At 37.8% G+C, this 21,382-nt stretch overlaps 1 protein-coding gene across 10 annotated transcripts in view; it reads left to right on the top strand.

Annotated features, from left to right (window-relative positions):
- CHD9 (chromodomain helicase DNA binding protein 9) overlaps positions 1 to 21,382 on the top strand; it is a 277,990-nt gene that overhangs the window by 83,390 nt on the left and 173,218 nt on the right. For 9 of the 10 annotated variants that reach the window (XR_004026514.1, XM_030797120.1, XM_030797100.1 and 6 more), the window contains exon 2: positions 17,583 to 19,199. Coding sequence is in view for 9 of the 10 variants with exons in the window: in XM_030797120.1 (XP_030652980.1) it covers positions 17,748 to 19,199 (1,452 nt within the window). In the remaining variant the exon portion in view is untranslated. Of the gene's footprint in view, positions 1 to 17,582; positions 19,200 to 21,382 lie in introns of those variants that run through there. The other variant, XM_030797139.1, reaches the window with a different exon arrangement.

Below are 21,382 nucleotides of genomic sequence, written 5' to 3'. Positions count from 1 at the left end.
AAGATGAGTATTTGATGATGAATAGCTATTTCTGCCTAAATGAGATACAGTACAAAGGAATATGAGATAACAAATATAAACATTTTTAGTTCAAAAATGAATACCCATGTTGTACCTGTTGGATTATAGCTGATTCTAACAGAACCCAGTTTTATGTTCTTGAAGATAAATGGCAAGACACACTGTCTTTTCTTGATCCTTAAAAAAGTTTAGTTTTTAAAGTATAGTGAACTTTAGGGAATATGGTGTGTGAAGAACAATAAAATTTACATCTAAACCTTAATCAAAGAAATTTTATTGAATGATAGAGAATAGAACTTTTGTCAAGGTAAACTTGATAGCTATTAGGTGGAATGCACAGAATACTTTGAAATAAGTTCCTGGGGAAGGAAGGGGGGAAATATGACAAAGATCTGTATTATTTTTGAGATTAATAGAAATTTGTCGGTAGTGACCAAAGTTCCCAGGGCTACTGATAGGGGATATACATCATAAGTAGAGACTTAAGCTATTACTTTCTTAGTATATCTTAGGTTGACGACTTCAAGAAGGGCACTAAGAGGCTAAATGATCTTAAGGTAGTGGGAAATTGGGCTTTATATATTTTATACCATTAGTAAGAAAAAAAGTTAAATAATTTGTAGTATTCTAAGAAAAGCAGATTTGAATTGCTCAAAGATTTGAGTGAAATCACATTTGGAGGATATAATAGTGAAGATATGTCAGGTTTGATTGAATTTGAAATGCTAAGTAAGTGGATTCGGTAGACATGAAATCACTGCGTAGAAACTTACATGTAGTATTAAACTACTTTAAATGAATCAGAAAAGGAAGGAAAGCCATAGGGAAGAAGATTCAAGGTATGGTTTCATAGAAGCGAAGAAAATTTCCAGGAGGTGAAGGGGTTAATTGAACTGAGTTCAGAAGATTCTTAAAGCACTCAAAGCCTAAGTGGTATGTAATAAATGGGGACACATAGACAATTAGAGGCTTCACATAGAAGATAGAATTTGTGTTTAGCTTTTGTTGTCACTTTGGTTAGTGATAGTAACTTTTCTTAGTGGTCAAAGATGGATTGAGAGCCATTTGGATTTGTCTAGGAGGTTAGTTACCTTTGAAAGTACATATTTATGGGGACAAACTACAGAGTACAAGAAGTTAACAAGTAAATGGGTATTTAGAAAATGGAGGCAACAGGTCACTTATTTTCAATATTTGGCATTGAATGGAAGAATAGAAATAGGATGATTTGGTTTTTACATTTGTGTTAAGGTAGGGAAGATTGGTCTGCTGATGCTCAAAGTCGGAAGAGAAGCAGGCAATTGCAAAGGGGCAGTTAAAGATCCTGGAGGGGGTACTGTGGGAGGGCATAAAGTCTTTTTGAAAGGCTAGATGGAATTTTTTTTTTTTTTTTTAGGTAAAGGATCTATCTTTGGAAAAGAGCCATGCTTTCTTCTCTTAAGAATAACTAGGAGAAAAAAGAGGTAGATACAAAGATAGATATAGTGCTTCCATCTGAAAAGATGGTTATTTAGTGAATATCAGCAGGAAAATCTCAGAAAACAAATTGTCCTTAGGTAAGAATGGGGAAGTTAGGACTGAAGGCTTGAGGGGAGAGAACATAAAATAACTGCAGTGAGATAGCCTAGTAACAGAGGAATATATTTTAAAATTTCTAAGGCAAAGGAAGGGCCATATTGAAGGTAAAGTGTATAAATTAATATTAACCTTGTATTAATAAGGTGCTAGTCATATAATAAATACTACAAATATAAATATGCCAAAAATGTTAATTTAATTGAACCAAGGACTAGCAATAAAATTACAGTGGTGATGGTAATACAGTATGGTAGGTTGAATGAATGAAAAAAGTCACAAGGGTATTGAAGGTGATTAGAGAACAGTATTGGAGACTATTTAAGGCAAAATAATCTGAGGAGGTCTGGAGAACCCTATTGGTCATGGGAAAGTTTAAATGTATGCTCTTGGGAAAGCAGAAAAGAGGTGCTGGAGGTGACTGGTATGAGAGGGAAAGCTACATTTAGTTAAGCACTTACTACTGTATTTTGAGCATATTCTTTCGAAATCCTGTGACAACTGCAAATTAGATGGTAATGACAATAACCTGAGTCTCAGTCTTTAACTTTTCTATTTAAAGCCTTCGAAAATAATGCATTTAGCTGATAGAGTGGCTTACATCTGTAATCCCAGCACTTTTGGGAGGCTGAGGTGGGTGGATCACTTGAGCCCAGGGGTTCCACACCAACCTGGACAACATGGGGAAACCCTGGCTCTACAAAAAAATACAAAAATTAGCCAGGTGTGGTGGTGCATACCTGTAGTTCCAGCTACTCGAGAGGCTGAGGTGGCAGGATTGCTTGAGCCCAGGAGGCGGAGGTTGCAGTGAACTGAGATCGACCACTACACTCCAACCTGGGCGACAGCAAGACCCTATCTTAAAAAAAAAAATTCTGCATTTAAGTCAATTTTCTATTTTTAATATTAATTGAAATTTAGCATTAGAATAAATATTTAGGCTGGGAGTGGTGGCTCATGCCTATAATCCAGGTACTGTGGGAGGCCGAGGTGGGTGGATCACTTGAGGCCAGGAGTTCGAGACCAGCCTGGCCAACATGGCGAAACCCCATCTCTACTAAAAATACAAAAAAATTAGCCAGGTGTGGTGGCACGCGCCTGTAATCCCAGCTACAGAAGTTGCAATGAGCTGAGATCACACCACTGCATTCCAGTCTGGGTGACAGAGCACAACTCTGTCTCAAAAAAAAAAAAAAAAAGAATATTTAGATTTGATTTTGTTTGGGTGTAAATGTTTAGGACCACTTCAATTAAACAACTAGACCTGACTTAGTGGCAACTAGGAAATTTGTCATTTATTTTCAGTATCAGCCCAAAATTAGTTATCCTCAATCGGTTTTTATCATGATTAGAGATGAGATTGTATTTGTTTGAGACAGAGTCTTGCTCATCTCCTGTGCTGGAGTGCAGTAGCATCAGTCATAGCTCACTGCATCCTCAACCTCCTGAGCTCAAATAATTCTCTAACCTCAGCCTCCCAAGTAGCTGGGACCACAGGCACATGCCAACACACCTGGCTAATATTTAAAAAATGTTTTGGAGAGACTGGGTCTCACTATGTTGCCCAGGCTGGTCTTGAATTCCTGGGCTGAAGTGATTCTACAGCCTTGGAATCCCAAAGTGGAGATTATGTTTTTAAGAGTTTTCCTTTCTGTGATATGCAAAGCAAGACTAAATTAAGCGGGAATGCCAACAAAGTAAATAATTTAGTAAATGGCTATCTGCAGAGGGAGATGTTAATAATATAAGTAAGCATTAGATGAGTGCTGTTTAGCTTTGTCCTTTTGCTTATGTCTTTTGGTTTAAATTATTTTAAACCAAAGATTTCTTTGTTTTTTAAAAACCTTACATGAAAGTTCAATTTGTAAAATGAAAGCAAAATATTTCATGAAACCCAGTTTGAAAACACAGAGTGTTTACACAGTGCTTTGTGTGTATTATTTTACAGTCATTTTTTGAGACCAGTACTGTTATAATCCCTATTTACAGATGAAGAAACTGAGCTTCAAAATGATTAAGTGTCTTGCCTAGGATTACATAGCTGGTAAATGATGAAGCCAGGATTCCAGCCTTAACATTCTGGTTCCAGAGCCTGTAAAACTGTGCTGTAGGATCCTTTGTAGAATTCCTTTTTGATGAAAGTAGGATTCTTTCACTGAGGGATATGTGAAAATTAAAGTTAAAATTGGATTACTGGGGCTTTAAAAAATTGTAAAAGTATCTGTAGCAAAGTTAATCATTTTAACTCTTTTTTAAGTGTACAGTTCAGTGGGGGCATTCTTAAAGTCATGAAAATGATATGTTGTTGCTTAATGCTTTTGAATTATTTTAGAATAATGTAAGGATTGAGGAGTTTACTTATTTTTTTATGTCATGGCATTATTGAATTCCTGAAAGCATATGAGTATTTACTATGTGGCAGGAATTAAATTAGTAGATGTTAGGAATACAAAGATGAGTAAGAACCAGTCTCTGCACTCATCTTGTTTAGTAGGGATAAAGTAGTGTGTAAAATAGGGAATACAAAAAAAAATGAGTGTATAATAGCTTGCAGTGTTTGAGTGTGTAAAGGCTTCCCAAAGATGGTACCTGAGTTTAATCGTGAAGACATTACTTTGTTAAGAGGAAGGCTGGTGGAAGGGGTGATGTTGTAGGCAGAGAGAACGTATTAATGGAGGTGTGAGAAAGTTTGTTGAATTCAGGCAACATTTCAGTGTAGTGGAAACATAGATTACCTATGAGAGTGGCAAATAAGAGTGGAGGGGCATTGATAACTTTGGGAAAGGAATAAAATAGGAAGTATATATGTTGAGAGGGCAAAGATAAATTTAGATATCATAAAATATGATATTGATTGGTGTAACATTTTTAATTTTTTAAATGAAAATACATTCAATACTATTAGATATAACAGGCTTGGATCTTAGTAATATTTCAGTAAGTCGACAAAGAATCTTAATCTATGTTTTTAGTTTTATAGGTCAATGAGGGGGAAATAGACAATTTTTGAGTACTTACTATGTTTTAGGACTTTGAATATATATATTTTTCTTCTTTGAGATGGAGTTTCATCATGTCACCCAGGCTGGTCTCAAACTTGTAGGCTCAAGAGATCCACCTGCCTTGCCCTCCCAAAGTGCTAGGATTACAGGCATGAGCCACTGCGCCCATCCCGAATATTTTCTTTCTGAACTCTGCAACCTTTCTAAACCCTGTGATGTAGATGGTGCAATGAGGAAACAGACTGAGGTTTGTTTGTTTTTTGTAGAGATGGGACTGTGTTGCCCAGGCTGATCTCCAGCTTCTGGTCTCAAGCAATCCTCCCACCTCAGCCTCCCAAAGAGCTGGGATTACAGGCATGAGCCACTGTGCCCAGCTTAGACTGAGAGGTTTTAAGAACCACTCAAGGTTACACAGCTTAGAATTAGCAGTTAGAATTTGAATCCACACCTAAGCTCCTTCAACTATGCCATGACTGGCTCATATTCGGCAGATATTTGTCTAATTGATTGGTGAATCTAACTTATTTTCTAATTAAACAGTCAAATGTTGTTTTAGTCCATTTTATGTTGCTGTAACAGAATACCACAGACTGGTTAATTTATACGGAAAAGAAAAAGAAATTTATTACAGTTTTGGAGGCCGGGAAGTCCAAGGTCAAGAGGCCTGCATCTGGTATAAGATGCCTTACAAGCATTCACAAGAAGGCCCTCTGATGCAAGGCCTTCTGCTGCATCATCCTGTAGTAGAAGGCAGAGGGGCAAGAGAGCAAGGCGTGACCAAACTTGATTTTCTTTTCTGTAACAAGCCCACTCTCTTGATAACTAACCTACTCCTGTGATAACATTAATCCATTCATGAGGGCAGAGGCCTCATGACCTAATCACCTCTTATTAGGCCCCACCTCAAAAACAACGTTGCTTTGAGGACTGAGTTTCCAACACCTAAACTTTGGGGGACATATTCAAACTATAGCAAGTGTATAGATAATGCAGTTGGATTGTCAGAAACATGTCAAGGATACATAGAGCAGAGTTACAGATGGGGTTTAATAGAGTAGTATGCACATGGAATACATGGCATTAAAGCCCCTTATGTGGGCTTTCATAATGATTTTATTTATTTATTTATTTATTTATTTGAGGCAGATACTCGCTCTGTTGCCCAGGCTGGAGTGCAGTGGTGTGATCCCTGCTCACTTTCTTGCATTTATTCTGTAGTCAGGATGAAGCTTTCTTCCCAATGAAGCTTATGTCTGTGTTTTGGTTAGGGTAGTGGTGGTGTTTTAACTATTTTCTTGGGAGACTATGAAGTTTTTAAATTTCTGAATATGAATATAGAAAATAACCCAAAGTATAGAGTATAAGATACCGTTACAAGCATCCAGTTAAAACCTGTCATTGATGAGGAAACAGGGCCAGAGTTGAATTTGTTGTCACATATTCAGTTACTACCAGAGATTAGAATTTTGATCTGTTAAGAAGAAAACAACAATTCTAATAAGTTTTAATTTATGTTTTGGGGCAATAAAATTTCTCTTGGAACCTTTTGTCCTACTTTAAAAATGTCTGTTGTGGCCTGGGCAACATAGTGAGACCCTGTCTACAAATTTTTTTTTTTTTGAGATGGAGTCTGGCTCTGTTGCCCAGGCTGGAGTGCAGTGGCGCTATCTTGGCTCACCACAGCCTCTGCCTCCCGGGTTCAAGCTATTCTCCCGCCTCAGCCTCCTGAGTAGCTGGGACTACAGGTGACCACTATGCCCAGCTAATTTTTGTATTTTTAGTAGAGACGGGGTTTCATTATGTAGGCCAGGCTGGTCTCAAACTCCTGACCTTGTGATTCACCCGCCTCAGCCTCCCAAAGTGCTGGGATTACAGGCATGAGCCACCACGCCCAGCCTACAAAATATTTTTAAAAATTAGCCAGGCTGGTGGCACACGCCTTTAGTCTCAGCTACTCAGGAGGCAGAGGTGGGTGGTTCACTTGCGTACAGGAAGTCAAGGCTGCAGTGAGCTATGATCATGCCACTGTACTCCAGCCTGGGCAACAAAGCAAGACCCTGTCTCAAAAAAAAAAAAAAGTTCGTTTAGGATTGTAAGTAATGATTAAGTCAATTAAGCAAAGATACATTATATGTCCATATAAAAGAATTACTTTCAGAATACTTTGGCTAGAAATTTTCTAAGCAGCCTGGGCGCAGTGGCTCATGCCTGTAGTCCCAGCCCTTTTTTTTTTTTTTTTTTTTTTGAGACAGACTTTAGCTCTTGTTGCCCAGGCTGGAGTGCAATGGTGCGATCTCAGCTCACTGCAACCTCCGCCTCCCGGGTTCAAGTTATTCTCCTGCCTCTGCCTCCCAAATAGCTGGGATTACAGGAATGCGCCACCATGTCCGGCTAATTTTGTATTTTTAGTAGAGACAAGGTTTCTCCTGAACTACCGACCTCAGGTGATCCGCCCACCTCGGCCTCCCAAAGTGCTGAGATTACAGGCATGAGCCACCATGCCCGGCCAATCCCAGCACTTTAGGAGGCTGAGATGGGTGGATCACCTGAGGTCAGGAGTATGAGACCAGCCTGGCCAACATGGCGAAACCCTGTCTCTACTAAAAATACAAAATTAGCTGAGCGTAGTGGAGGGCACCTGTAATCCCAGCTACTCAGGAGGCTGAGACAGGAGAATCGTTTGAACCCAGGAGGTAGAAGTTGCAGTGAGCCGAGATTGCACCATTGCACTCCAGCCTGGGTGACAAGAGCAAAACTCCATCTCAAAAAAAAAAAAAAAAAAAGTTTTCTAAGCAGTATAGGGCTGGCTGAAAATTGGGTCACAGTTTGGGATTTGCTATCCAGACATCTTGTACTCTACCTCTTTTAAAATAGCTAAGTATACTACCAAAAGCTAGGTTCTATAGCAGAGCATGCTTCATCTTCATGAAAAAACAATCGTACGTGGGCCATAATATACATATAATGGAATATTAGCCTTAAGAAGGAAAGATATTCTGACACATGCGAGCTACAACATGGAAGAACCTTGAGGACATTATGCTAAGTGAAACAGACCAGTCACAAAAAGACAAATCCTGTTTGATTGTACTTATATGAGTTATCTAGAGTTGTCATATTCATCGAAGTGACAGTAGATGGTGATTGCCAGGAGTAAGGGTTAAGAGAAATGGTGGGTAATGAGTATGGAGTTAAAATTTTATGGCTAGGCACAGTGGCTCACGCCTGTAATCCCAGCACTTTGGGAGGCCGAGGTGGGCAGATCATGAGGTCAGGAGTACGAGACCAACCTGACCAAAATGGTGAAACCCCATCTCTACTAAAAAAAAAAAAAAAAAAAAAAATTAGTCGGGCATTGGGACTGGCACCTGTAATCCTAGCTACTCAGGAGGCTGAGGCAGGAGAATCACTTGAACCTGGGAGGCGGAGGTTGCAGTGAGCTGAGATCACGCCATTGCGCTCCAGGCTGGGTGAGAGTGAGACTCTGTCTCAAAAAAAAAAAAAAAAAAAAAAAATATATATATATATATATATATATATATATATATATATATATATGATTAAAAAGTTCCAGAGATTGGTGCACAACGAGAATATACTTAACACTACCAAACTGTATACTTAAAAATGGTTAGGATGGACTTGGTGGCTCATGCCTGTAATCCCAGCATGTTGGGAGGCTGAGGCGGGTGGATCACTTGAGGCCAGGAGTTTGAGACCAGCCTGGCCAACATGGCGAAACCCCATCTCTACAAAAAAATACAAAAATTAGGTATGGTGACACATGCCTGTACCCCCCCTACTTGGGAGGCTGAGGCACGAGAATCTCTTGAGCCTGGGAGGCAGAGGTTGCAGTGAACTGAGATCATACCACTGCACTCTAGCCTGGGGGACAGAGTGAGACGGTCTCAAAAAAAAAAAAAAAGTTAGGATGGTCACTTTTGTTACACGTATTTTACCACATTAAAAAAGGTTTTTTAATGGGCCATAAACTCAATGTCCAAATAATCACCGTTGCTATTTTTTTTTAAAGTTTCACAAAATATTTTTTTAAACCCAGTTTCTGCCTTACGTAGCATTCCCTCTCCCCCACCAAAAAAAGTTTGTGATTTTCATGAATAAATACTTATTATCTGGTACTGTGTGCTACTATTTAGTAGATACTAAGGATACATCATATAAAAATTACTGACTTAAATTTTATGGGAGCATAGGCTTTAAGATAATATGTAAACTATAGAATGTTAGCTAGTACTAAGTCAGAAAAATAAAGCAAGGAAGGGGGAGTATGAAGCATTGGAGAGGGAAATAATGACATTTTAGAAAGGGCGATCAGGAAAGGCCTCACTAGGAATGTCACTTTTGAGAAAACTTACTGTAATGAAGGAACGGTATATTGAGCAGAGGGAACAGTAAATACAGAGTCCTGGAAGAACATATATTCCTGGTTTTCAAGATTGTTTTTAATTGTAAGATCCATATGACAAAATGTGCTACTTTAACTGTCAAGTATACAGTGCAGTGGCATCAACTTCATTCACAGTGTTGTACAACCATCACCACTACCTGTTGCCATTTTTTTTTATCATCTCAAGGCACTGTACCCATTACCAAATAACTTCTACTCTCCCTTTCCTCTAGCCCCAGTAACCTCTAATTTAGTTTTATGTACCTTCTGTCTGTGAATTTTCCTATTCTAAATACTTCATATAAGTGGAATCATAATATTTGCTTTGTGTCTGACTGCTAATATCTCTGAACATAGTGTCCTCAGGGTTCATCCATGTTGTGGCATGTATCAAAACTTTATTACTTTTTATGGCTGAGTAAGATTCTATTATAAATATCTGTTGATGGACACTTGGATTGTTTCCAGCTTTTGTCTATTGTGAATAATGCTGCTATGAGTGTTCATGTACAGGTTCTGTTTGAGTCCCTATTTTCAGTTGCTTTTGGTGAATAGTATGTACCTAGGAGTGATATTGCTGGGTCATAAAGTAATCTCTGTTTAGCTTTTTTAAATGTTTACTGATTTAGGCCAGGCGTGGTGGCCCATGCCTGTAATCCCAACACTTGGAGAGGTTGAGGTGGGTGGATCACCTGAGGTCAGGAGTTCAAGATCAGCCTAGCCAACATGGTGAAACCCTGTGTCTACTAAAAATACAAAAAAAAATTACCTGGGCATGGTGGTGGGCGCCTGTAATCCCAGCTACTCGGGAGACTGAGGCAGGAGAATCGTTTGAATCTGGGAGGCAGAGGTTGCAATGAGCCAAGATCACACCATTGCACTCCAGCCTTGGTGTCAGAGTGAGACTCCGCCTCCAAGAAAATATATAAAATTTTGCTTATTTAGTTTTTTGTTTGTTTTTGTTTTTTAGACACAGGGTCTCACTCTGTCACCTAGGCAGTAGTGCAGTGGCGCAGTCAGCTCACTGCAGCCTTGGCCTCCTGGGCTCAAGCAGTCCTTCTGCCTCAGTCTCCTGAGTAGCTGGGACTACAGGCACACATGTACCCATCTGGTTTGTTTAACTTTTTGAGGAACCACCACACTGTTTTCCACAGTGGCTATACTATTTTACATTCCTACGAGAAATGTATGAGGGTTCCAATTTCTTCACATCTTCTCCAACACTTGTTTATTTTTTATACCATTCCTAGTAGGTGTGAAGTGATATCTCATTGTGATTTCTATTTGTGTTTCCCTAATGACTGATGTTGAGTGTCTTCATATCCTCCTTGGACATTCCTGTATCTTTTTTGATGAAATACCTAATGAAGTTCTTTGTCCATTTTAAATTGGGATGTCTTTCTGATACTGAGTTGTAGGAGTTCTTTAAAAATTCTGGATATTAAACCCTTATCAGATATATGATTTACAAATACTTTCTTGAATTCTGTGGGTTGCCTTTTTATTATCTTCTGCTACCTTTGGGTTTAGTTTGCTTTTCTATTTCCTTAGGGGTACAATTAGGTTATTAATTTAAGATGTATCTTTTAAAAATGTAGTTGTTCACAGGTATAACTTTCCCTCAGAGCATTGCTTTGATAAGCACTGGGTCTGATAATTTTTGCTATATTGCGTTTCAATTTTCACTTGCGTATTTTCTAATTTTCCTCGTTATTTCTTCTTAGACCCATTGATTGTGTGCTGTTTAATTTTTACATATTTGTGATTTTTCTAATTTGGCTTCTGTTATCGATATTTAGATTTATTTCTTTGGAGTCAGAGAGGACAGTTTGTATACTTGTAATATTTTAAAATGTTTTAAGAATTGTTTTGTGGCCTACCATATGGCCAATCCTGGAGAATGTTTCATCTGCACTCTGGAAGAATGTATATTTTGCTATTGTTGGGTAGAGTGTCTGTATATGTATGTTAGGTCTAATTGGTTTGTAGTGTTGTTCAAGTCCTCTTTTTTTATTGATTTTCTGTCTGGTTGGTCTATCCATTATTGAAAATGAGATATTTAAGTCTCCGACTATTGTAGAACTTTCTACAACTATATTGTAGAATTGTTTGTTTTTCCCGTCAATTCTGTGTATTTTTACTTCATAAATTTTGTGGGTCTGTTAGGTGCATACGTGTTTTAATTGTTATATCATATTGGTAGGTTGAGTCTCTTTCATCAGTGTGTAATGTCCTTTGTCTCTTGTAACCTTTCTCTCTCTCTCTCGTACCCAGCCATTTTTTTTTTCAGGCTGAAGTGCAGTGGCACAATCATAGTTCACTGTAACCTCCAACTCCTGGGCTCAGGAGATCCTCCAGCCTCAGCCTCCCAGTTAGCTAGGATTATAGGTGTGCACCATCACACCGGCTAATTTAAAAATATATATTTTTTGCGTGTGTGGAAATGGGGTCTTACTGTGTTTCCCAGGCAGGTCTTGAACTCCTGGCCTCAAGCAATACTGTTACCTCAGCCTCCCAAAGTGCTGGGATTGCGGCAGGTATGAGTCACTGTGCAAGGCCCTCTTGTAACCTTTTTTTACTTACAGTATTTTGTTTGATACTAATATCCCAGCTCTCTTTTGGTTACTATTTTTATGGAATGTATCTTTTCATTTCTTGTTTTTTATCCTGCTGTGACTTTGTATTTAGAGTGAACCTCTTGTAAACAGTATATAAGATGGATTATGTTTTTGTTTTCACTTTTATCCATTCTGCTAATCTTTTCCTTTTAAGTAGAAAATTTCATTCATTTACATTTAAAGTAATTATTGATAAAGAAAACATACTTCTGTTATTTTGCTTTTTGCTTTTTAATGTCTTGTATGCTCTTTTTTCCTTAATTCATCCATTACTGCCAATTTCTTATGTTTAGTTTTTTTTTTTTTTGTAGCATGCCATTTTTATTTACTTCTTTCCTTTTCCGTATATTTTTTAGTTATTTCCTTAATGGTTATGTTGCGGATTATAATTAACAAAAGTTATAACAATGTATTTTAAATGCCAAGTTAGTTTCAGTGGTATACACATGCTCTGCTCCTAAACATCTGTCTCTTCACCTTTCTATTGTTATTATCAAAGATTACATCTGTCTACATTGTGTGCTCATTAACAGAAATTTAAATGGGTTATTTATTTGCCTTTAGGATCGCATTTTTTTAAAAGGCATTACATACCAAAGGTACAATAATGCTGGCTTTTATATTTACCTATATAATTACCTTTAGCAGCATTCTTTGTTTCTTCATGTGGCTTCAAGATACTCTCTAGTGTCCTTTCATTTTATCCTAATGGATTATTCCCTTAATCATGTCTTTTAGGGCAGCTCTACTAATAACAAACTCCTTTAGCTTTTGTTTATCTGCATGGGTCTTAATTTCTCTTCATTCTTAAAAAGTAGCTTTTTGCATAGAATTCTTAGTCAACAGTTTTTTTCTTTCAGCACCTCAAATATTTCATGTCAGCACCTCTGGCCTTCATGGTTTCTTATGAGAAATCCACTGTATCTTGTTGAGGCCCTCATGTACTTGATGAGTCTTTTTTCTCTTGCCACTTGCAAGATTCTCTTTGTCTTTTGACAAATGGACTATAATGTGTTATGATGTGATCTCTTAGAATTTATCCTCCGTGGAGTTTGGTGAGCTTCTTGGATATGTAGATTAATGTCTTTCATCAAATTTGGGGAGTTTGGGGCTATTATTTCCTCAAATAGTTTTTCTGCCCTTTTCTCTCTCTCCTCCTTCTGGGATGCCCACAATGTATATTTTATTCTCTTGATGTTGTCTCATAGGTTTTTTTAGGCTTGGTTCACTTTTCTTCTTCATTTTTCTGTTTCTTTTTCTTTTCCCTCCCCTCCCCTCCCTTTCCTTTCCTTGTCCTGTCCTTTTCTGATGGAGTCTCGCTCTGTCACCCAGGCTGGAGTACAGTGGCATGATCTCAGCTCACTACAAACTCTGCCTCTCGGGTTCAAGTGATTCTCCTGCCTCAGCCTCTCCCAAGTAGCTGGGATTACAGGCGCCTGCCATCATGCCCAGCTAGTTTTTATATTTTTTTAGTGGAGATGGGGTTTCACCATGTTGGCCATGTTGGTCTCGAACTCCTGACCTCAGGTGATCCACCCGCCTTAGACTCCCAGAGTGCTGGGATTACAGGCGTGAGCCACCACGTCCAGCCTCTTCATTATTTTTTCTTTGTGATCTTCATATTGGAGAATCTGGTAATTTCAATTCTTCTATCTTCAAGTCTTCAAGTTTGCTGATTATTTCTTTGGTTTGCTCAAATCTCCTGTTGAACCATGATAATGAATTTTTTATTTCGGGTGTTATACTTTTCAGCTCTAGAATTTCTATTTTGTTACTTTTAAGATGTTATATTTCTGTATTGATATTCTTATTTTGTTCATATGCTGTTTTCCTGGTTTACTTTCATTCTTGGGCCATGGTTTCCTTTAGCTCTTTGATCATATCTAAGACACTTGATTTCAAGTTTTTGACCATCAAATCTAATGGACTTTCTAAGGGACAATTTCCGTCAACTTTTTTCTTCCTTTGGATGGGCTTTCTTATTCTTTGTATGCTTTCAGGGTGTGTGTGTGTGTGTGTGATTGTGGGCAGGGGTGCACATACACACGTGTGTGTGTACATATGTGTGTGAGAAAGCCAGACCATTTGATAATGTGATGTGCTAACTTCAGAAATAAGATTTACCCGCTCCCTTAGCATTTGCTCTTCTTGATTGTTGAAGTCTGGAGTCATTCATTTAGACACTTTTCAAACTGTTTTCTGTAGTGACTATATTGGTTGTTGTCTGAGGTTACTGAAGCCTCTATTACTTAGGTTTATGTTTAGCCAGTGTTTTAATACAGATTTCCTTGAATGCTAGGAGTATTTTCTTTTCAGCATTCTCTTGTTTGTTATAAATATTTGGCTGTTTTCCAGAGTTCTGATAAAGTTGGTTCTGACACTTCCTGCTTGTTTTTGGTGTTTCTGTGGAGAGACAGGTGTTTGGAGCTGTCTACTCTGTCATTTTGCTTACATCACTCTCTCATGCTTGGCTTTTTAGTGACCTGAGGAGGCCATTGTGGCTGAAGCAAGGGGGTGAGCAAGAGAGAAGTGCAGCCAGAGGTGAGGGCAGAGAGCTGTTCTGGTGGTGGTGCAGGGCCGTGCTTACAAGTCATAGTAAGGATTTCAGTTTTTCATGTGAGTGACATAAAGAGTCATTGGAGGGTTATGAGCAGAGGAGTGCCCTGAATTAACTTGCATTTTAATGAGATCACTGTTTTGAAACAGGGCAAGGTAAATAGCAGGCCCGTTAGTTGCCAATCAGGTGTCCAAGATGAGAAGTCAAGTAGTTTGTTAAGTAAATGGGTCTAGATTTAAGGTAGTGATATATAATTAATAGATGTAAGTTAGGGAATTGCCAGTATAGAGATTTTATTTAAAACCTTGAGATTGGATGAAATCACCTTGGAAGTGATTATAGATAGAAAAGAGAAGAGGTTGGAGTCCTCCAACATTTGTAGATTGAAATCTGTAAAAAGAGAATGAGAATGAACACTCAGAAAAGTAGGAGAGAAACCAAGTGAATATCATATATAACAATTAAATGAAGTTAAGTGTTTCAAGGAGGATTCCATGATAACTACATCAAATGCTGCTGATAGGTAGTGTTAGATGAAACGTGAAAAACTACCCTTGTATTTTGTTATGTGAAGGTCCATATGCCCTCAGGTCAGTTTGGTGAGATGATGGGAATAAAACTGGATTTCAAGAGAGAATGGCAACAAATAAATTGAAGACAATAAACCTAAAACAGATTTCTCAAGTTTGTTGTAAAGAGGAAGAAAGAAGGGGGAGGAAATTGAAAGGATAATAAATGGGATCAAGAGAGGGGATATTTGAAGATGAGAGAAATAACAGCTTGTTTGTATACAGATGAGAATGGGACAAATTGATGACTCAGAAGAGAGAAGAAAAAATTACTGGGGCAGTGCCTTTGAGTAGGCAAGTAGGTGGGGAAGGAAGGCAGAGGAAGGAGAGTTTTAATTTTTTATTGCTTATTACAAGAATCAAACATTTTCCAACTTAAATCTAAAATAGTGGAGGAAACTTTTTAAAAGTAATTTCCTTGTTTTTTTGTTTGTTTGTCTGTTTTGGAGACAGGGTCTCTCTCTGTTACCCAGGCTAGAGTGTAGTGGCTCAATCATGGCTCACTGCAGCCTCAATCTCTCAGGCTCAAGCGATCCTCCCACCTCAGCCACCCAAATAGCTGGGACTACAGGAATGCACCATGCCTGGCTAATTTTTTTTTTATTTTTTCTTTTTGTAGAGACAAGGGTCTCATTTTGTTACCTAGGCTGGTCTCGAACTCCTGGGCCTAAGCATTCCTCCCACTTCGGCCTCCCAAAGTGCTAGGATTACAGATGTGAGCCACTGCACCTTGCCAGTTTTCAGATTTATTTGTGATATGATTGAAGAAAGCTGATCAGAAATACTTCAGCTTGTAGGTAGGAAACACAGTTATTCTGGCATGTGAGTATCTGTATGCTAGCTGGTAAGGTGCCCAGGAAAGGGGAGATCAGATCAAATAATGAATGTACAACTGAATGGAAAGAGTACAAGTCCTTACCTGCTTTAATCCTTACTGGATACAGAGTTAATCAGTTCTTGTTACCTTTTAAAGGGCTAGCCCTAAATAATTAAGGGACAATATTGAATTTATATTAATTTAACATTAATACCCTTTCAATTGGTATTTATTACTCAAAAGTATCTGGGCTTCCTAATTTTTTGATAAAAAGTAAGAATTCTAGATATCCTAAATTTAAATTTTCAAATTTCACTAATGTTTTACTAATATTTCCTGAGCTGTGACATTCTAAAGCTGACTCTTCCTCAAACCAAGCATCACTTACTATTATTACTGATTATAAAAACATCTGCTTTTGTATGGAAAACATTTTAATATGCGTTGTATCACTTAATCATTGTATCAAGTATGTAGGATAGGCAGAGGGTTTTTTGTTCATTCTTTAGTTTTTATATTTCTTCAGGTTCCTAATAATAAGGAGCTTTGTGGATGATACTGTGCATCTTCTAGAGAAGTAGTCTTCAACCTTTTTGGCACCGAGGATCGGTTTCGTGGATGGGGTAGGGAAGTAGGGGGTGGTGGATGGAGGGAGATGATTTCAGGATGAAACTGTTCCACCTCAGGCATTAATTAGATTCTCATAAGGGAGCACAGCCTAGATCACTTACACGTGCAGTTCACGATAGGGTTCAGGCTGCTATGAGAATCTAATGCTGCCGCTGATGTGACAGGAGGCGGAGCTTGGGCAGTAATGCTGGCCGACCTGCTGCTCACCTCCTGCTGTGCAGCCTGGTTTCTAACAGGCCACGCACCCATTCCATCTGCAGCCTGGGGTTTCAGGATCCCTGTTCTAGAGTTGTCATTTGTGATAGTCAGTAAAAATCATTTCAGTAAATTTTGAAGTTTTAAATTTTGATTGATTAAAATGATCTTGATAGCTTACCCTGTCTCAAAAAAATTTTTTTTCCTGAGTCATTTAAAAATATGTCTACTCTAGAGTTCTTATTTATTTTAAAATTTTTCCAGCGCTTTATTTTTACTTATATTACTAGCTTATTTTAACATTGTTGTAAGTTTCAAAGTTGTATTAGATAGATAAAATATTTTCTTTGAGAAGACATAGACTTCCACTGTAACTTAAATCATCCAGAGTAACTTCACCTACTTAATTTTTTCTCTGAAAGATCTACCTTGCAAATACTTGCCAAGTAAAATTAGTTGGTAATTAGGTTGAATAAAATCAGTTTCTGTTTTTGTTTTTGTTTTTTGAGACAGTGTCTCACTCTGTTGCCTAGGCTGGAGTGCAATGGCACAATTATGGCTCACTGCAGCCTCAATCTCTCAGGCTCAAGCAGTCCTCCCACCTCAGCCTCCCAGGTAGCTGAGACTACAGGTACACACCACCATGGCCGAGTAGTTTTAAAATTTTTTTCTGAGATGGGTGTCACACTTATTGCCCAAACTCCTGGGCTCAAGTGATCCTCCTTATCTAAAAGATGCAACAGAAAATTAGAAGTTTCAAAATAATTTTACTTATATAAGTTTTATTCTTAAAGTAGCTTTATTGAGATATAATTCAGATACCATACAATTCATTCATCTAAAGTGTATATTTAGTGGCTTTTAGCATACTCAGAGTTGTTTATCCATTACCATAACCAATGTTAGAGCATTTTCATTACCCCCAAAAGAAATCCCATAACCTGTAGCTAACACTCACCAATCACCAGTCCTTCTACCCACCCACCATGCCACCAGCTCTAGGTGACCCACTAATCTATTTTCTCTCTATATATACTTGCGTACTTTTGACATTTTATATAAATTGAGTCATATAATACGTGGTTTTTTGTGACCTCTTTCACTTAGCATAATGTTTTCAGAGTTCATTTTTGTTGTAGCATGTATCAGTACTTAATTTCTCTTTATTGTTTTTGTTCCTTTTTTTCTAGGATTTTGACACTTCATGACATTGTCATTATTTAGAGCAATAATGAATATTGACCTGTTTTGGATTAGTTGATGACCTTCGGAAATGATCCAATAATATCTACTATAGAGAAGCTGAATATACTCCATCTGTAGTGAACAGCCCGGATTGTTACAGAATTTTCAAGATGACAGATCCAATGATGGACTTTTTTGATGATGCCAATCTTTTTGGTGAGACCTTAGAAGGTTTGTCAGATGATGCATTTGTACAACCAGGACCTGTTTCACTAGTTGATGAATTGAATTTGGGTGCAGAATTTGAACCGTTGCACATAGATTCACTAAACCATGTTCAAGGTACTCCAACACATCAGAAGATGACTGATTTTGAACAGTTAAATCAATTTGATTCAATAAAATTTCACCATGTTAATCAAGCTTTTGGTAGCCCAGCTGAACATGTGTTATCTCCACACTCTCAGTTTAATTGTTCTCCAATCCATCCCCAAAACCAACCCAATGGTTTGTTTCCAGATGTATCAGATGGCAGTCCAATGTGGGGCCATCAGACAGCTACTAGCATTTCAAATCAAAATGGATCTCCTTTTCACCAACAAGGACATTCACACTCTATGCATCAAAATAAAAGCTTTGTGGCACACCATGACTTTGCCTTATTTCAGGCCAATGAACAACAAACACAGTGCACTTCACTACGCTCACAACAAAACAGAAATAATCTCAACCCAGGGCAGAATTCTCTTAGCCACTCTAAAAATTTTATGAATGTTTCTGGTCCACATAGAGTCAACGTTAACCACCCACCACAAATGACTAATGCATCTAATTCACAACAGTCTATTTCAATGCAGCAATTTTCTCAAACGTCGAATCCTTCAGCACACTTCCACAAGTGTAGCAATCATCAAGAAGGAAATTTTAATGGACCTTCCCCAAATATGACTTCTTGTTCTGTCAGTAATTCACAGCAATTTTCTTCACATTATTCCTTTTCCAGTAATCATATATCACCAAACAGTCTACTTCAGTCCTCTGCAGTTCTTGCATCTAATCATACAAATCAGACTTTATCTGATTTTACTGGAAGTAATTCCTTTTCACCTCATAGAGGAATCAAGCAAGAATCTACTCAGCATATCCTAAACCCCAATACATCATTGAATTCAAATAATTTCCAAATATTGCATTCATCACATCCTCAGGGTAATTATAGCAATTCAAAATTATCTCCTGTGCACATGAACTTCCCAGATCCTGTTGACTCAGGAACTCAAATGGGCCATTTCAATGATCATGTAGAAACTAATGGCTTTTCATCTTTAGAAGAGAATTTACTTCATCAAGTGGAATCTCAAACTGAGCCATTCACAGGACTTGACCCCGAGGACCTCCTTCAGGAGGGTCTTCTTCCTCACTTTGATGAGTCAACATTCGGACAAGATAATTCAAGTCACATTTTAGATCATGACCTTGATCGGCAGTTTACTTCGCATCTTGTAACACGGCCTTCTGATATGGCTCAGACTCAGTTGCAAAGTCAGGCTCGGAGTTGGCATTCATCATTTTCTAATCATCAGCATTTCCATGACAGAAATCACCTATGTTTACAGCGACAGGTATGTAGCTCTTTGCCTTTATTTTGGAGATTTGGGGGTAGGGTGGACTGTTAGTCATTGGGTTAATTTTATATGAGACATAGTCAAGATTTCTCAAACTTGGTAATTCCATTAAGTGAACATACATATTTTGATAGAGGTTTATATTGTTTTACAAGTCTTGTATTGAAAGTGATTCACTGATATGCTCAAAGCAATAGATTACCTTCTATATTTAGAAAATTATAAGGTGTTAAGACATCTTTTGTGATGTTTATGAATACATTTGAGAGAAAGTTATTTTATCAAAAACAACTTAATAATCATAATTAAAAGGGAAAAACCAGACTGGGAAAATTTTATTGCAAATAGAATTAACATTGAGTTAATATTCCTATAAAAAGCTTTATAAATTAGCAAACTTTTAAGATCTCAGTTGATAACTAGATAAAGCACATAAGCTGAAATTCACAGAAAGGAAATTAAACCAGAATAATATGCAGCTTTAATAATAAAAATTCAATTTAGAATGGTTTCATTTTTACCTATTAGAAAAATATGTTAAATGTTAATGCTTAATGCTGGCAAATTTATGGTGAAATTGGTACCTACATGGCTTTGTTAATTGATGCAAATATTTTGAAAAGCAATTTGGTACTAGATTAAAGAGTATAAAAATTCTCCATTTTAATAACCGAAACATAGCAGAAGTATATACCCAAAGATATTTATCTTAGTATACTTACAAGGGACAGCTGAAAAAAGCATAGCTCATTATTGTAATCACGATAGACCATAGGCACTAAAAAGATTTTGAACACTAACATTGAGAATATGTTAATGTTGGAGAAAAGAGCGTAATTCAAAATTAAGATCACAGTAAAGCAAGGTTAAGAGTGTGGCCTTTGGTACCAGACTACCTGGTTTAGAATCGTGGGTCCTGTTACTTACTAATTGGGTGACTTTGACTTAGGTAATTTCTGTGCGTCTCCTTTTCCTCATCTTTAAAATGTGAAATAATAATAGGATCCAGCTAATAGGGCTTTGGAAAGGATTAATAGATTTGTAACATGTAAACATGCTTAGACTATGCCTAGCATATAGTTAGAAATTGATACTTTTTTTGTTTTTTTGGATTTTTCTTTTGAGACGGGTCTCACTCTATCACCCAGTTTGAAGTGCAGTGGCACCATCAGGGCTCACTGCAGCCTCAACCTCCCTGGGCTCAGGTGATCCTCCTGCCTCAGCCTCCTGAGTAGCTGGGACTGTAGGCACGTGCCACCATGCCTGGCTATTTTTTGTAAAGATGTGATCTTGTCATGTTGCCTGGGCTAATCTCAAGCTCCTGTGCTCAACCAGTCCACTCTCCTCGGCCTCCCAAAGTGCTGGGATTATAGACATGAGACACTCTGCCCAGTCTTAAGTGTATTTATTAATTATACTTTTTTTCATAGTGGTATGAAAATATGTATATGGGCCAGTTATGTTAGCTTATGCCTGTAATCCCAGCACTTTGGGAGATTGAGGTGAGAGGATTGCTTGAGGCCAGGAATTCCAGACCAGCCTGGGCAATGTAACGATACTCTGTCTCTACAGTAAATACATTTTTAAAAAAATTAGCCAGGTATGATGGTGCACTCCTGTAGTCCCAGCTACTCAAGAGGCTGAGGTGAGCAGATGGCTCAAACCCAGGAGTTTCAGGCTGAGGTAAGCCATGATCACACCACTGCCAGTCTAGGCATTAGAATGAGACCCTGTCTCTGAGAAAAAAAGAAAATTTGCATATGAAAAAAATACCAGAAGAAAATAGGTTTAAGTAGTGCAGTTTTTCCCTTACTTTCTACAAGTTTGTGGTGAATATATTACTTTTATAATAATTAATGTAATATTTTGTGTTTTTGAAAATTCTCTTGTTAAATTAAAGATTCATAAAATGCTTCAATACCTTGGTTACCTGTGAGATTCTGTGGCCAATGAAATATACCAAAGTTCTTGAAATTAAATATTTAGGGATCCATTTTTCATTTTAAAGCCTTGAAGTATTTGAAAAAGAAAAAATCTTTGTCTTTCCCATTGGATTGACTTTTAGTTCTATTTCTTTTCTCCTTTTTTGAGAAGGAGTCTCACTGTGTCTCCCAGGCTAGAGTGCACTGACACAATTTCCGCTCACTGCAACCTCCGCCTCCCAAGTTCAAGTGATTCTC

This window comes from Nomascus leucogenys, chromosome 2 (assembly GCF_006542625.1).
Source record: "Nomascus leucogenys isolate Asia chromosome 2, Asia_NLE_v1, whole genome shotgun sequence".
In the NCBI taxonomy this organism is placed as follows: Eukaryota; Metazoa; Chordata; class Mammalia; order Primates; family Hylobatidae; genus Nomascus; species Nomascus leucogenys.
This window is presented reverse-complemented; position numbering and strand designations above follow the sequence as displayed.